The sequence below is a fragment of the Plectrocnemia conspersa genome, unplaced genomic scaffold (assembly GCF_051122295.1).
Source record: "Plectrocnemia conspersa isolate PC_06_02 unplaced genomic scaffold, ASM5112229v1 ptg000012l, whole genome shotgun sequence".
Lineage (NCBI taxonomy): Eukaryota > Metazoa > Arthropoda > Insecta > Trichoptera > Polycentropodidae > Plectrocnemia > Plectrocnemia conspersa.
The window spans coordinates 16,161,131-16,179,127 of record NW_028277176.1 but is presented as its reverse complement, the minus strand read 5'-3'; the positions used below and the strand labels follow the sequence as shown (position 1 = coordinate 16,179,127).

Below are 17,997 nucleotides of genomic sequence, written 5' to 3'. Positions count from 1 at the left end.
AATACAAGTATCCAAAATATATTCTTTGTTTATACAGAGGAGCCCGAAAAACCCGAATTTTATATTATATCAATATGTTATTTACAAAATATTATTCATAAGATAAGAACAGTAACCATTTGCCTCTTATTTTATATTTACATATTATAATATGTAATGTTTCATCATTTTAAAATATTTTTTTTGAAATAATATCGTTCAAATCAATTAGTATGTAACTAAAATTGCAAAAGAAAGCTTTAGAAATATACTTAGAGCCTAACTAATTTTAATTGTTAAGTTCTTAAAAAAAATATTAAAAAAATAGTACTTTAAGCAATACATAAAAGGCAATATCCAATCATTAAAAATAAAACATTATTTTTTCTTTAAATAAATCTGTAATTATTGTGTTGACATGCAAAAAATTTGTATAATAATGATTGCCAGAATGATGACAATTATCGTAAAAGTATCAACTATCAAAATTTTAGGTTAAAAGAAATAAAAGGTTTTTAAGAAAAACAATATTCAAGGAAATATATAGGGAACGATTGTCAATTATAAAATTTTTATTCATAAGCAAAATACACAAAAATAGTTCTAATATTTATTAACCCTAATAAAATGGTTTCTGGGCAAAACCCACCATCAAACATTTTATAGATTATTTTATGGAATACTATTTTTGGAAAGTAGCACATTAAATTTTTATTTATAAACTGCTACTTTCCTATATTAAAATGTATTTTTATCGTAATATTTTAGGCTGCGACTGCAATTTAATTTATGTAAAAATATAATTTAAAATAAATACTAAAAATGTTAAGTTGCACAGCAAAATGAGTCCTTTTTTTTCGTTGAATAAAATTTAAATGCATTACAACCCATGAGCCAAACAGGTAAATGACTAAATGTATCATGTGTGGTAACAATAATACTTCTTTTTTGCCTATAGCAATACATTCTATGATTAACCAGAATATATGAAAAGGTAAAAGGTAAGCTGAAACTCTTTGTTGTAATATAAGAATATAGCGTTTTATAATTAAAATTGCGATATTTCATCTCGATATTAGGTTCATTTTCTACGCCTTTTTAAAATGCTGCGAACGTTGAGAATGAAATGGGCAGTTTTTATTTAAATTCAAAAATTCAAGAACTCAAAATATTTTTATAAAGCGGGGGCGCTTTTAAATAAAAACAAGCAAATAAATCAAATCAGAATACCCTGTTCTTTGCAGGGTGTTATTTCAACTTTTTCCAGAAGAGGGGGGGGGGGCAAAAATTGGTCAGTCAAAAAATTGTGTTTTGTTTTTAATTTTTCGATTTGGTTTAGATTCATAATGTTTCAATAAATAGCATGTATTTATTTGGTTCCTGTTTATGATCCTAGTCAAAAGATCAAAATTCAGTTAATTCGGTAAAATCGTGCCATCGCCGTCGCTGCGACGGCACCGACGTGATTTTATTGATTTTGACGTGAGTTTTTGACATATTTTTGACAATTTAGTTTATATATACTTTAACTAATACTTTCATATCAGAAGTCATAGAAAACTTTTTTTTTAAATATAGTGCTATATCGAAGTGCCGACAAACTATGGAGGAGTATTCGAAATGCGACGTCAATCTGTACTTCAGATTATTTTCCCCTGAGAGATAGATTGTCTTAGTTAGTATTTTAGACTTGACCTAATAAAAGTTTTAAAAGCTAGTTTTAGAACTTTCATTAGGTCAAGTTGGGTTTGATTAATTCGTGAAGGTTAGATTTAGGTTTGAACAGCAAATGTACGTTTCTTACTGTCAAATTGAGTTTCATAGACATTTTAGAACAGCATATAATTTCACTAGCGCTTATCAAATAAATGATATTTTCGCTAGTAGTAAAATATATATCTACTGGTGAAGATGTATTTGGAAAACACACATTCACTGTAACATGTGTGTGTAAATGTGAATATATTATTACTACGTATGAAAAAATTGAAAACATATAATTTTACTAGCACCTGCCAGATAAATTATATTTTCACTGGTAAAAATATATATGTAGCTACCGGTGAAAAAGTATTCGTATATGATTTCACTGAAATGACATATTCAAAAAGTATTTTCTTTAAATTTGATTTGAGGGATAACCAGAGAATTTATGGTTTAGAATTAGATACGCCATTTCAGATTTTTACAGGAAGTGGGGGGGGAGCAAAATTTGACAAATCAGTGGTCGTTTTTTTAACATTTCGATATTATTATGATTCGTAGTATTTCATAAAGTGACATGCACTTTCAGGCCAAATATAATGGGGGGCAAATGCCTCCACCTAGAACGCTTATTTTAACACTTACACAACACAATTAACTTTATTTTAAAATTGCGTGTGTCTTATGTAAATGTGTTTAAAAGTTTGTAATGATTTTTTTAACATTTTAATTTTATTCACATAAAATACTTGTTTTCCTAGTTTTTATTGCAAAATACGTATGTATTGAAATGACCCTGCGACATTATCTACTTTTATTAAATAATTATAAAATCATTAATCGCTTATAAATATAACATATTAATAGCAGCAGCTATGAATTAATAATCAAGTAATCAAAAGCATAATATACAATAAAAAAAGTATTTAATTAATGATGTATGTATTGATTATTTTGTTGTAACACATTGGGTTAACTCCTGTCATGTTACAATAGTTAAGTTATAATAATAATAATAATAATATAAATGGAATACTGTCATACTTGTACGGTTGACAGTCAATGTAAACAAAAGTTGTCAATTTGTATATAGGGCATATTTGTTTACATTGATTACCAAAGAGTAGTTGAAAGTGTTGAACCAAAATTAAATTAAATTACAAACTCACCCTGTCATACTGGTGCGCCGTGAAGGGCGAAGCGAATGTGGCAGCGGCCCTGGAGGGCGGGGCAGCCCTGCCGTAGAGATAAGGGTAGTAAGCGCCATACACGACCTCCGGGCACCCCATGGGCAGCTCGCGCGCGCCCGCGCGCCCCCCGCACCCGCCCCACGCGCCCGCCGCCACCGCGAACACTCACTCGCCAGAAGGGGGGCCTTCAACATGGGACGCGACCCGATTCACTTTTCGTCATCGATTTATCTCCCAACACGACATCGCACTACCACCTGCCAAAGTCAAACAATTATTCGAACGTATAAGACAAATTACAGTAAAATCCTTCGATTACATATGTGCAAAAAAACAATGAATAAAATTATTTCAAACCGCTTCTCGCGCGGTATATGTACCGTCGTCGTTCTTCGTACGACAGGGTTGATTTTTTAATTAATAAAATATTTATTATATAAGTAAGAACTGTAAATTAAATTCATCACCTCACGATTATCAAACATATAAAAAAAATATAGTTCACTAGCACAAATTTATGAAAAATCTGAAACTATTTAATTTTTAATTTTAATATTATTTTAATTTTAATTTTAACAAGTAACTATAAGCACTTGCTTTTATAGCATCATACAAGTGAACATTTATATTTATAAAATAATGTACGTTTAAAAGACGGTGAGAATATGAAACAGCTTGATTTTTATTTTCTTAGATCAAATTATAGAACTTTTAACTTATTTACTTAAATTGTTAAAGGTTACATTATAAAACTAACATTTTTTTCTTCTTCAATACAATATTTTAAAATAATACAATCGTAACTATTACGAACATAAAAATAGTTATATTGTAATAAATTTAAATTAAAAATGGATTTAATGTAAATTATTTGATTATGATGATAAAAAAATTCAATAAACTTTTTTATTTCCAAGCAACTATATGTTCAATAATTTAATTTTTAATTAAATTAAATTACCTTAAGTATAACAGCATAATTTTAATTTAAGGATTTTATTTAAATTAAGGATCTTGACCTCGATGAGTAACATTTATTTTATTTCAATGTATGAAAATAAATTTAATCATCACATTGAAATAAACATTTAATAAAAAAGTTTTATAGAAAGTAAAATTATGATATTTCATGTAGAGCCTAACCAACCTAACCTAAGTAAGTTTTTTAATCTTTCTCTCGCGCGTCTCTTAAAATTTATTTAGATATAAAAATTTTGCAGAAGTGTTGCGTTCTGTCTGGATTTACAATTTATTTGGATTTTTCACGCCAATCGTGCCAAAATAAAATTTAATTATTACTCCTAGTACCAAACAGCAACTAATATTTTCTTAAAGGACCATTTTAGCACCCTTTCTTATTTTTTTAGTAAATTAATAAATTTTCCCAAACATTTCATTCTCTATATGACCTTAACAAAATTTCAAATTAGAGACTAATAATACTAATTGTTGGATTTTCCTAACAAATAAAGGTCAAAATATGCTGCCAGAAACGTAAATTGGCAGTAAAATATAAATAGATATGTGTATATAAAGATCTATTATAGATTGTAAAAATACGTATATTAATTAAATTGTATAATATTTTGTACAATACGGAATAATAATGGTAATTATGTTTAAAAAATATAAATCTATGTTAAAACTTTTGGCAAAGGGAGGAAGAATTTTGATTGTAAATATTCCTCCTGAAACACTATTAGAAAATCATATTTTTTTTAATTAACGGTCATTAATTATCAATAAAAACGCTGGTAATAATATTATTATATAGTAGATTAATATTTATAAATGGCTAATTACTTTGCCAGTATTTAAAAAAATAAAGATCCGACTGTATCTAGTAGCACATACTAATTTATTTTTTCACTACATATACTGTGTGATTATTATATTTATATATGTACATATATAATAGTTCGATTTATTCAGAGCCAATTCATTTTTTGCTTTGCACTGTATTATCAATATATAACTAACCATTTAATAAAATTTATTAATTACTGATCATTTATACAACTTACTAAGCATATATTAAAGCTACTGACTAAAATTAAACATAGATAGAGACCCAATAAATACAGGCCTTAAAAAAATTAGATCAAACTTGCTGTTTTTTTTTTATTAAATAGTAAAATAATAATACCAATAATTAAAAATTTACTAACACTACTTTTGCGTAAAAAATGTTTTATAATGCCATTTTTCTACCACTTTTTTTATAAATATGCAAAAAATCACATTTTCGAAATAATATTCGCAACACTACAAAATGTCAAAATATATGTAGATGAAATAAATAAAATTTTGTTTATTTTTTTTACTTGAAAAATATATAAGAATTACTGTTAAAATTTAAATTTTATATATACTATAGTTTAACAAAATTATTTCATACAATACATATATACCTATTAAGAGTAATTAAAAGTTTAAGTTAAAAATATTGTGAATGAAAAACACTGACTGAAATTTAAATAATTTTGGCATTACCTACATAACAATAGCAACTGCCTAAAATAGTATTTTTAAATTAACACTTATAAATAATTATCATCATTATAATCATTACTAATACAAATATAGTATGAACACCCATGATATATATGAAATAATGTGTAATAGTTAAAAAGTAGATTAAAATAGTTATTAAGGTATCACAAAATATTCTGTATACATTCTAAAAAGAATTACACAAAAGTGAAATACTATGATGTAATTAAAAACTACATTTTAGAATGTATTTATACCATAAAAATAAAATAGAGTAACATTATTGCTTGTTTTTAAAAAAGAGTCACTACCACACCAGAATTGATATTTTTAAGAGGGTATAATAAAGCTCATTTTTAATTAATGAATAAACTATTTTAACAAGTTTTAGTTTTAGTGTTAATAATTCAACTCCACTTATTTAATAAAATGACTTAATAACGCCATTTTGCTCCTAACCTATTATAAATATGCTATGAAATTTTTATATCTTCGGAATAAGTTATTATGAAAAAGCCTTTTAATAAATTAAATTATAGTAGAACTACAAAATGTTAAAGAATACAATACATGTATGAGAAAAAGAGTAAAAAGGGACTAGATAAACACAATTATTTATCCATTCTATATAGTTGATAAAAATAAAGTCATTCACACTAAATCTATCGATTTATATGAATATAATAAAAATATATGAACATGTAACTATAGTCATGAGTTATATTTTTACTGTAAAGTAGTTTTTTTATTTATTATAATTGTACATTAGTAATTGAAAGCTATATTGAAAAAATAGTTCATAATTATTATTATCAATAAAACATATCACCGACTCACACACTGATGCGGTTTTTACCTTATCATTAATACAAATTAAATTAACACTTATACCAAGCTGCGCAGTAATTAAATTTGATTTTATTTTATAATGTCTTATATATAATAAAAATATCGATAATCAATGCAATTAATTTTAACTATCTAGATATTTTTTACATATAAAATAAGTTTAGATTGTGATTTTGTAATAGTCCTAATATTTTTATTTATTCCAAAACACAAAATTTCAAACCAATGTAATAATTTAAAAAAATATTTGTATCCTTAATATCGATATATAAATTATTATACATTATTACATTTCATTGAATCGAAATTTTCACTCACTCACATAACAATTCAAGTCCACGTATTTTAAAGTCACACTACACATTGCCTAAATCGACTTCGTATCGATCGCCTTATATCACAATTAGTTTGTATTAACACGTTCGCTCTACAAATCGACATTTCTAATTGGGTGCCCCGATAAAGGACCCGTTCCCACGTGGGCACATTAGTGGTTTTTGGCTAGTTTCGGGGGCAAAATGAATAACGCTGACGGCGGACATAAATCGTCCTGTCGCCGTAATTTACTGACGGTCGTCTTTATCGGCCGTCCGTATCACCAACACATATCTTCCTTTGGCCGAAAACGCGCCGACGTCACTACTCGCTCCGAGGACATACATCCTTCGGGACCTCAAATTATTTTTCATAATTAGTCCCACAACGACGACGACGATACTCGGACAAAACGAAAACGAGCGTAGATTAGGATCTGGGACCGAGCCATAATCATTACGATTATTGATAGTTATTGTCTATTATAACGACACGAGATGTCCTCCATAATAATAATACCACACCAACAATTGATCAGACATGACCTCCAATTAATCAATATAAACATTTTCCAACTATAAAGATGTATCTTATTACTTATTGCATTGTTTATATATATTATATAGGCTAATCATTTATAACGTATTAAACTACTTTACATTCTAAATTCATTGCGAATCATCCGATAATATAAATTAAATTTACACTAATTAGTTTGACTTTCGCATCATAAAATAAACAATATTGGCATAAGATACATACTATTATTTTATCAACAAACATATTTTTTAGTGAATTACATAAACATATACCAATTTTCAATCGAATACTATAGGAAATTAAATAAATAATTAATTTCAGACAAGTCATATGTAATTTTGTGGCACATATAGGCAAACGTTAGATAGACAGATTGATTTAACTTAGGTTATGTTTAATATAAAAGTACGTTATAAACAAATTATGTAAAATGCTCTATACGAGTCGTTATAACCAACAAACACTAAACTATAAATTTTGCACAAACGATGTAATCGAAGGATTTATTGAAACTAATCAACAACAAAATAATCACCAAAGTATAAGACAATATTTCCGACGTCACTGTTTTTCTGTTTATTTATGCACATCAATTAGTTTTCGCACGTGTTTGTTGTGCGTTATTCCGGCGCCGGTCGCTCACAAAACGAACTGTTATCACTGTTATCGCGAGCGCGACAGAGAGGACGTCCTGACCCTCGAGCACCGCGGCACTAAACTCGACTCTAGCGTGTCTGAGTCCCACCCCCCACCGCTGATCCATCACTCCGCCCAAAGGCGTGGCATACGGAAGGGAAGCCGGATTTGACCAATGAGGCGGCAGAACAGTTCGGCTTTCGACCAATCGAAATCTGCTCGGCAGATTCCTCATTTTCCTGTGAAAATCGGGGAAGCGTCCGACTGGATGCTTTATACTGGACGTCCAGAAGTTTTTAACTCGAGGCGACTTCGCTTCTGTTTATGTTCGTTGTGAGGCATTCGCAGATAAAATGCAATCGCGTTTATTACTTACGAATTAGAATACATAATCGCGCGACGGACATTGTTGTAATTGAGATGAGCATTTACGACAATTGTGGTTCATTTTAAGGAACAGTATTATATAACTTATTTTTTTTGGTGAGTCTTATATATTAGAATACACTATTTTTTTAATGGAATAAAAAGCTAAAAACGATCACGTAACGTTGATTCTTAGGTTATAGTGAATTTGGTGAAAATGTGTTACATTACTTTCATCTAGTTTCGCTATTTCGGCATATTTCAATAAGCGTGAAATTCCTTGATATTATTTGGCATAAATATGAAAAAAAATATTCTAAAGCTATATTTTATATTAAAAGTTGTAAATTGCAATATGGTTTAAATCGAAAGCTTCCTATATTCTAATCAAAATATAAAACCAAAATTGATTTATTAGATATTTATTTATGAAAAAAATTTTTCATTAGCCGCGCAGTGAGATTGTTTTTGTATCTAAAACTATATTTTTTAGATAGTATTTTTATTTCATACATAATAATTTATTTATAAAGCGTTTTATGCAGGATATTTTATTTTTTTAAATTAATGCCACTTTTATTTTTGATTAAATATTTTTTAAACATAAATTGTATGTGAATTAACTTGATTGCACGATCAACCGCGATTTTTATTTTTTATTTTAATTTTAATTATGTATCGCAAATCTTCAGTTGAAACATGACAGGAGTTAACCCAAAGCGTTACAACGGGATAAAATCAGTCATAAGTATTATAAATAGTGAGAAACGCAATCAAAACCTGTAAATCAGTGACATTTATTTTATTAATAATAAGCTATTTTAATAATTATTTATCACGATATCTCTCCATGAGACAATGAAAATCTAGAAGATACTAATCTGAGAGAATCGATCAAAATAAAACTATTTAAAAATCACTAATTTTGATTTTCCAGTCACGATAGAAATTAAGAAATACTAAAATCAAAATAATAAGGCATTTTTATTACAGAAATTTAATGCCACGTTTATTATTGATTAAATGTGTTTGAAACATATGTAAATTAACTTATTACTAAAAACATTTTTTATATCAGGTTTATATGAAAAATCTACCTCAGACAGACGTAATCCTAATGCGTTATAACGGGGTGAACACAATCAACAATTATCAAGTCAGTAGTGAGGTATGAGAATAAAAACAAAATCTGTAAATCAGATAAATATATTCTATAAATACCTAGACCTAGTTTAATTTTATTAGAAAAATCGAAGAAATTCAAATCTGTGATCATTAAAAATATAATTATTTAATAATCACAAAGTATAATTCTGATATACCAGACACGGTAAAAAGTCAAACATTATTTTTCATATCGATATTAGGAAAAAACTAAGAAAAATAATCTGTGATCTGTTTTATAATTATCTCCCTAATATCATTAAATTTAAAAAACCATAGTTCTAACTGAATTTTAACCTTTGTCTTTCAGGTGTTAGTTTATCGACTTACATTACTGATAATTGTGCAAAATTATTCATGATTTTTATATTTCTTTTATTGTATATAAATTGCGACAACATACTACAAAAACAACGAGCAACTATTTATTTTAACCTTTTATAGCATAAGATATTTTTTTCCATAACCTCTGTGACGTAATGTTCACACAATATTATGTTTTTTTGTGGTAGATTTTAAGTTTCAATTATTTTTTCTATGATAGATAATAAATATGAAATATTTTTTTAATTCAACGATATAAAAATCACTAACACAGTTTCTTAATTAATCATATAAAGTGACACGACTAATATTGCGTATCTTAATTAATCATATAAAGTGACACGACTTATACTCTATCTAACTAATTTATATTTACAGAGATACAGAAATAATATTGATAAGTGTCTAGTATATACTATTTCATTAATTGATAATTACGTAAATGTGCAAATAGTTTTAGTTATGTTTTTAAGTATTTAAGAAAGGATGGAAAACACCTGTGATTATTTTGTTATATTACAATTTTTTTAATATATAAAATAAGCAAATATATCAAGTATGTTATTGCAATATGTGAAAAAATATTTTAATATAATTATTTAGCGTATTAAGTAAATAAGTAATATTTAAAAGCAAAGCTAAATAATTTAATTAAAGCTTACCGTATTTAGGTAAAAATATGCAATACATTTTCTATCACGGGAAAAGTTCTAAACCACTCTCAGCTAGTTTATTAGCAGTAAATTGTGACTTAAATAAAGCTTTAAATAAATATCATAACTCTCTCTCTCTTTACAGTTGGACTCAGACATTGGAAATGAACACGTATAATACAATACATAAGCAGGGCTTCTATAACATAAATAACATATTTTGAAGGCACGTTGACTATTGTTTCAATAATATATCGGGCAAACTTTTTTGATTTTAAAAAATCTCTATTTCAATAATATTGCTCCTTGAGAAAATACTAAACTTCTGATTATTTTTAAATCATAGTGGACCAAGCTTATCTTAATCTTAACAGCGGATTAATAAAATTATGTAAAAAAATTCGCCTAAATACTGGCAAATAATATTTTTCCTAAAACTATACAACATTGTACGTTACACAATAATCTCTAAATTATTATACATTTTTTTAGATTTGAATATGAATTACTTATTAAACTACCTTATAAATTTCTAGTAAGATAATTCTAACATATATATGATAAAGATTTTAGAGGAACTCATATTTTAAATGTATATTATGATAAGTCAAACATGATATCATCTTCTTTACCATATTTTTAGTTTTTTTTTTAAATAATAATACCCCCTAACAAAGTACTTCAATAAAATATTTGACTAGTAATAGCTAGTCTATTTTTTTCCACCTCGAAATTTTCCCATATGACGCACGTCGCTTGAGAACTCCTGCAGCCGAGAAAGAGAGAGCGCCTATTAGGTTTTTGCCCAGGCAGTTTATTGCGGCGGCGGGTTATTTATTCGATACTCGCCGGTTATTTATTTACAACTTTATAAGTTTCCCGCGACGGGGGAGGCGCATGCGCCACTTTTTACCAAAGGCGTCCCGCGCGTAATTGGCCCCGGTGATATTTTTTAGTAGTCACACATAAGCCGCCCGCCGGCAACGGACGCAATTATGACTTGCTATAAATTAGGCTTAATGCATCCAACGGCCGAATCAAAACGCTCTATTATAGTCGCTGAAAAACTGACCGCAACCCAACGACGCCATTGTGAAAATGCACACGTTGCAAACGAATCTTATGGTTTGAGTAGCAATTTATCTTTTAAATTAAGGACGTGTTTATCTTTATGAGCCTTTAAAGACAACTAGAAAACATCCATATAAAGCTACAGATACAGAGATTAGCAAAGTGTATGGCACTGATTTTATTAAAATGAAGACGCAATTTAAAACGAGAGATTTTATTTATACATATGTATGAAAATTACTATCAGTGTATACTATTAATCAGTATTGCCCAATCCAGAAATTAAATATAAATATAAAATCATACTAGAAAGCTTGAAAACAGTTTGATTAGAGGCATTATTAGAAATCAATAAAATATAGCAAAAAAGTAATGTTGTGAAATGGCAAGATTTATTTAATTTAAACTTCTACATCAGTAATCCACGAAAAATGTTTGGGTACAATGCTTTAAATAGTCTAAAAAATATATAAAATCACGAAGTTATAATATAAAACGAGAAAATAAAACCATGTACCTACTAATCACAAAAATTTAAAATAAATAGATATGAAACTGCTTAATACTGCAAAGCAGTATTAAGCAGTTTCATATCTATTTATGACGCAGTGATTCGTTGTTTGTCAAGTAAAAGTAAGTTTGTTAGTAAAGGATCAAATTTATCTAGACAAAAATACTTTTATTAGAAAATACATAATTTTTGCGATTTAAAAAACCCCAAAATATCAAATTTGCTTAGAGTAAGCTAATTAGAAACAATTGTTAATACTTACTAAATACAAATATATTAATGTTATAAGAGAAAATTCGTGAGATTAATAAGTTTTATATGAAAAACTACTGGTTTTGATATCATTAAGAATTTACAGAATAATATTTTAATTATTTAAGACACTATCTTATTCATCGCAAAGAAAACTATTTGAAACCAATTTTTTAAGATGTGGTTTTTAATTGTTTTTATAGTCTCATTGATGAAAATGCAACATTAATTTATTGTTAATATTATTAATTATAAACTAAATATTATTACAGCTTACAGATCTATCTCGATTTACATTTTAATTATTCATCTGCGAAATTATGAAATTAAAGGAAAACCTAGTCTGTGATAATCATTGGGAATTATAATTATATTGTTAAACATTATGGTACATATGTTGCTTGTAAAAACGCCTCTTTCTACATGAAAATTATGTAATTATACTAAGCTAATAAATCTGCAATGGTTATATACTTAAATATATCTTTGGAATATAAGTCAGCATTTTAATGAAATTTATAATAAAGAAATTGCATTACATACATATGAACAAATTTATAAATGATTAGAATAAAAAAACAATAAAAAATAATAATTTTCAGTTTAAATTCAATCGTTAAAAAATTAAAAATCTTTTTAAAATTACAAAAAGCAATTTCAACAATTAGAAACCAGCTAACAATTAATTGTTTGAGTTTTTATTACAAAATAAATATTACGAAAAATACATAGGTACTATTAAATGAAATACAAGTTACTAGTTCATATACATATCTAGTTCTCAATAGGAAATTCATACAATAAATTAAAGAATAATACAAAAAACTTTTTTTACAAAGTAAAAATGAAAGTAATTATTTTTATTTATTAAGTTCAAGATATATCTATTTACTTAGATAATGACTTTGAGCTACTAAAAATGAAATATATTATATCTAAAGCAAGATATGCTTAGTATTACGTACTAATTATATACTATTTTTCTGTATTTTGATAGCAGCGCTATTTAATTCATAAAAATCTATAAAAGCTAATAATTTTGTAAATGTTTTTATTGAAGACAAAATTAGAAGCAAATGTGTTTAGATAAACCAGCAGAAGCAAGCACTGAAAATGTTATATTACAATAATGGAATTCTAAGACCGACGCGTGTATTTATTTTTGTTTAGTTCGTCTGTTAATCTATTATAGTAACAATGCTTGGATCGATATATTTCTGTAAACAACAATTTTACTCAGTGACATAAATAAAACACTCAGAAATAAACTGTCTTGAAAAAAAAATGTGTAACAAAGCAGTAGATAATTTTAAACACAATTAAACTATTTTTATCTTATGTTTTTTGATACTATCAATTCATTCAAGAGTTAAATATAAATATTGTTTTTTTTAATTACTTATTTAAAATAAATAGATCATCGCTAAAAAAGTTTAGCTATCGCTATCCTACATCATAAATATTATACATAACTGCGACCCACAAGCACTTTACTACATTAAATTGAACTAGCTGTTCATTCCCGGCTTTATCTAAGATTAATAGTTAACACAAATGAAACTTTTTAGTTCAGGAGTCGATATTGCTTACATAAACTACGGGAAATTAAAAAAAAATACGCTTGAATTACTTGATATAGTTACTCAGTTTTAAAGCAGACAAGAAGAGAAACAATATAGAATTTGCTCTAAAAAGGGGGAAGATGAGTTGAAGTGGAGAATACAGTATTTTCCTCAAAATCCTACTGATCCAAATTTAAGACTAATTACAATAATACACATATAAATCAGATGATGTGATGAGATGACAAATGACAGGTGAGATGATGTCGGAATTTCGGGATTTTTCCCGAGGGGTATAATCATGTTCATGCATTATTTTTACCTTTACTTTGGGGATGGCCACATATGACGTTTTCTTGAGACACCACAAAAACCATTGCTGTGACCTGGTAAAAAAATATCAATATTAGTGACTATGAAATTTTATTTAGATTAATTAAATCGTGTAGGGTTGTATGGAAAATAAACATATACAGATTAACGGCAAACGTCGCATATTTTACGATTATTGACTTATATGAATTAAAATATAATGATTTGGTGGTATTATATATTACAGATTAAGGAAAATTTCATGTTGAGTTCGCCCTTAATGTTCTGGAAGTTTTGATATTTATATAACAATGCTAATTCAATGCAAGTTTGTTTATTATTTTATAACCTTATTTTGTAACCGGAATTTTATAATTTTACACTTGAAGACTTAAAGAAAATAAATATGAAAGAATAAATAAAATGAATTCTTGTCGAATTTTTCTATGGCCGCCGAGAGCAAACCCGGGTCCTGGAAAAACAATGATTCCGAGCCTCAAGACAAAAATGCCATTCTATATATTTTTTAAGATCGTAATATAATTTCTTAAATAAATAATAAGAGGTACGAGTTAACCCTTTCAATGCTACAAATAAATATAAAAATTAGCCACCGTTACAACACATTTTCTGAAATCATATTTTATGCAAAATATTTTAATTAGCAGTTAAAAATTATAGTATTTATCTGAAAAATAGTCTTGTTTTCTTTGCTGCTCATTGTTGCCATATAGTTAATTTCCAGTCCAGGGCAAAAGCAATAAAATCGCGGTGAAAACGCTCGATTAAGACTTATTTACAGCAATAATACGAGTGAAAATTGAATAAAGCACATCTAAACCGAATTTTGACCAATAGGAGAGCGCAAAAAAAATAATCCTTTCTCAGAAGTCAAAAATCCACGTCAAAAGCAATGCAGAATAACCATGTAGCAATATGTGAGATGCAATGTACGTCTGTACTTTTTCTTCCGCTTTATTTCCTCTGAGAGATGAGTTGGCTAAGTTTGTATTTTGGACTGTATTATATAAAAGTAAAGCATATATCAGGAAAATGCCAGTATTTCTAAGTTAAACACAAGAAGTTGAGAAAAAACGGTAAGACTTATTACTCAACCCAATATCTACGTTTAGGAATATGGTAATGAGTCGAATAAAATTTAGATTGGGGTATTATCATTTGAGTCGCACGCGAGCCATAAATCGCTATTGCGATTAATCATCGTCGGAAGATAAACGGTCGGAGATAAGGCGTCGGCTTTGTGATTCAGCATGTTCCGAAAGTGGAATTCCCGATCGGAACGCGTATATACATGTATACATATATATATGAGCAAAAGACGAAAATTAAATTTCGTTTCGATACGTACCTACTGCGTAAAATGATTTATGATATTGTACCTGGCGCTAATGAGCGAGCGACGAGAAGAATTCGACACACGTCTCGTAAAAGCTCTATTTTACGTAATTTATCACCTGCGATGAGTGTTAAAAAGAGAGCTTTTATGATTGTAAAAAACATTTATTATTTCTTTTGAATCATTGTGTGACAAAAGCTCTAAATCTAGAATACCTTATCTTTTTCGAACACAGAAAAAGACACGAATAAATTTCACTTGGAGGATTACATTTATGTTTTATCTATTTCAATGAAATATTTATTAATGATATGAAATGTGAATCTATAAATGAAAAACATGTAGTTAATATTATTTTGACCCATTGCACTAAATTATTATTTGTCTTTTTATATTTCATACAATTTTTCATTGCTTTTTTTTTCACTTTTTTATAATTACTATTACATCATTCATAACACTAAAATAATATAAATATATGTTAATGCGAATTAGTATTTTAAAAAAGCTTTTAAATAATATATATATATATAATAAAAGCCACAAAAAGCCATGCATATCAAGGGGATTAAATACCCCACAATAGAAAGCAATATCTTAAAGCATGACATGTGTATTTGGCAAACAAAATTAATAAACGCAAACGTCTTCATTTGAGTTTAAGTGAGCCGTGACGGTGGTTTTCCACCACCAAAACCCCTTGTGTTGAACGCCCGACATCTCTAAATTGCTTACGAATATATATAATATTTTATACATCTCCATATGTGCATACATAAAATAATAAACGTATAAGACGTTGCGGGGGCGTTCGTGGAAGGGTTTCACATATAAATTATTCGCTTCTTTAATACTCTCTCTCTCTCTCTTCTGTCAGGTCGTCTAAAAAGTTTTCAGAGCCGTGCGCAGGAATTTCAAAAATTACAATATCGCCGTGTTATTTCAGAAGGTAATTTGTTAAAAACATTTTATACATCTAAGAAGTCTTCTTCAAAATTTTTCAATAATTAGTGTCGCCACATAGTGCAAGTGATGCATAGAAAGCTTTCAACTCGATAAAGCGACGAAGGTCTAGAAAATATCACTCGTTCTTTTCCGGATGCTCTTGTGCTAATTGGTTTGTTTTAGAGATAAATCAGATACGCGAGATTTTAGCGAAATTCCCAGCGTGCCGATATATCGTGTCGGAATTTTTATTTTTCATCGTATAATGTTGATCAGCGTGTGTGTGGCAAAATAGTGTTAATTCATTAATCCTATTGTAAATCTGTATCAAAGAGACTATTGTTGTGATAGCGCTGTGTAAACAATGGGCAATCTTAATTAAAAATTAAAATCATACAGTGGGAAACATTTACTATGCGAAAAGTAGCTGAGATATTTTATGTGTTTAATTTAGCGAATTTATTTAAATAGATGTTATGCTTCTTTATATCAGAAATAATTTATATTCTGTTAATTTAATAATATCAAATTCTGACAAAACAATTAATAACTAAATAAATATGGAATTAACTATCAAATTTAATAGTTATCGAAATATATATATGAAAAACAATACATGATTTTTTTAGGATCTATAATATAGATAGAGTTAACATATAGATTCTAAATGTTAACCCAGAATACAATCATACACCCATTGACATAAAAATTAATTTTTTTTTTAGTAAAATATTAGAACCTAAAAAAATCAAAATTAAATCAAGCATTACCATGAACTTCAAAGATAGTTTTAAATACACCAAAACTATATATTTATAGATGATTACAAATCATATTAGAATATCGATAATATAATGTTTAATAATTAGATATATTTTAGTTATTTTAAATTGTTGACATTTTTTTTTCCAAACTAATAATTTTATTTAATGTTCACATATACCAGAGACACTAAAGTCAGTGATTAAAGAGCTTAAATTTACAAAGTAATATGCATAACAGTGTAATTAAATAAAAAGTGCTTTCTTTATTAATTCAAAGCGCACATGACAGCGTAAATATTTTGCTTTTCAAAAATACCAGTTACCGTTTGGACACGCTTAACGTAGTTAACTTATTGTTTCCTCGTACATTAAGTATATAAATCTGCAACAAAAATAGTTTGCGGACGCTCGATCGTTCGCAATTAAATTAAATCTGATTATGTTGAACTATTGTGGGATTTCAGCCGAAAGTTCAGCGGGCATCCGTGGAATGCCTCGGGTTAATTGAATCGCATTTTACAGAAATCGTCGTGTCTATTATATTAATGAGCCGATGAGAATATTTCGACCGCTTGAATTCTTTATCCTGTTACTTAATAAAATACACTGAGTTGTGTACGCCGCTTTTCCCTGGCAGTGGGCCGAGAGGAAAGTCGAATAACTAAATCAGATAAAGTGGAGCCAGAGTGAATTGAGGGGGAATCAAAATTTTAATGGTCGCCCGCTCTGGTAAAATTGTATATTCACATTGTAATGTGTGCGCATACACTTGAATATATTAAATACGTAAATTTATCCAGGAGCGCAAGTATTCGTAAGGCAGATGTTTTATTATAAAAAGATAAAATTTTGGAACTTGAGAATTATAATATATATTTTATATATAATGTTCTACAGCTACTAATATTTTAAGGCGATAAAACTTCTCTAAATTCATACTAATACGAATGCTTTAAATTACGTGAATCCTTCAGTATTAATTACTTGGATATGACTCACTGAGTTTCTGA

General features: G+C 27.8%; 1 protein-coding gene across 9 annotated transcripts in view; it reads right to left on the bottom strand.

Annotated features, from left to right (window-relative positions):
• The window catches only part of vg (transcription factor vestigial), a 128,165-nt gene that overhangs the window by 93,529 nt on the left and 16,639 nt on the right, over positions 1–17,997 (bottom strand). For 4 of the 9 annotated variants that reach the window (XM_088200490.1, XM_088200493.1, XM_088200492.1 and 1 more), the window contains 2 exons: positions 13,932–13,995; positions 2,853–3,130 (listed from right to left, as the gene is read on the bottom strand). In XM_088200490.1, the coding sequence (XP_088056616.1) occupies positions 2,853–2,972 (120 nt within the window). In that variant the 5' untranslated portion in view covers positions 2,973–3,130; positions 13,932–13,995. Of the gene's footprint in view, positions 1–2,852; positions 3,131–7,605; positions 7,807–13,931; positions 13,996–17,997 lie in introns of those variants that run through there. The other 5 variants (XM_088200497.1, XM_088200489.1, XM_088200495.1 and 2 more) reach the window with 3 other exon arrangements.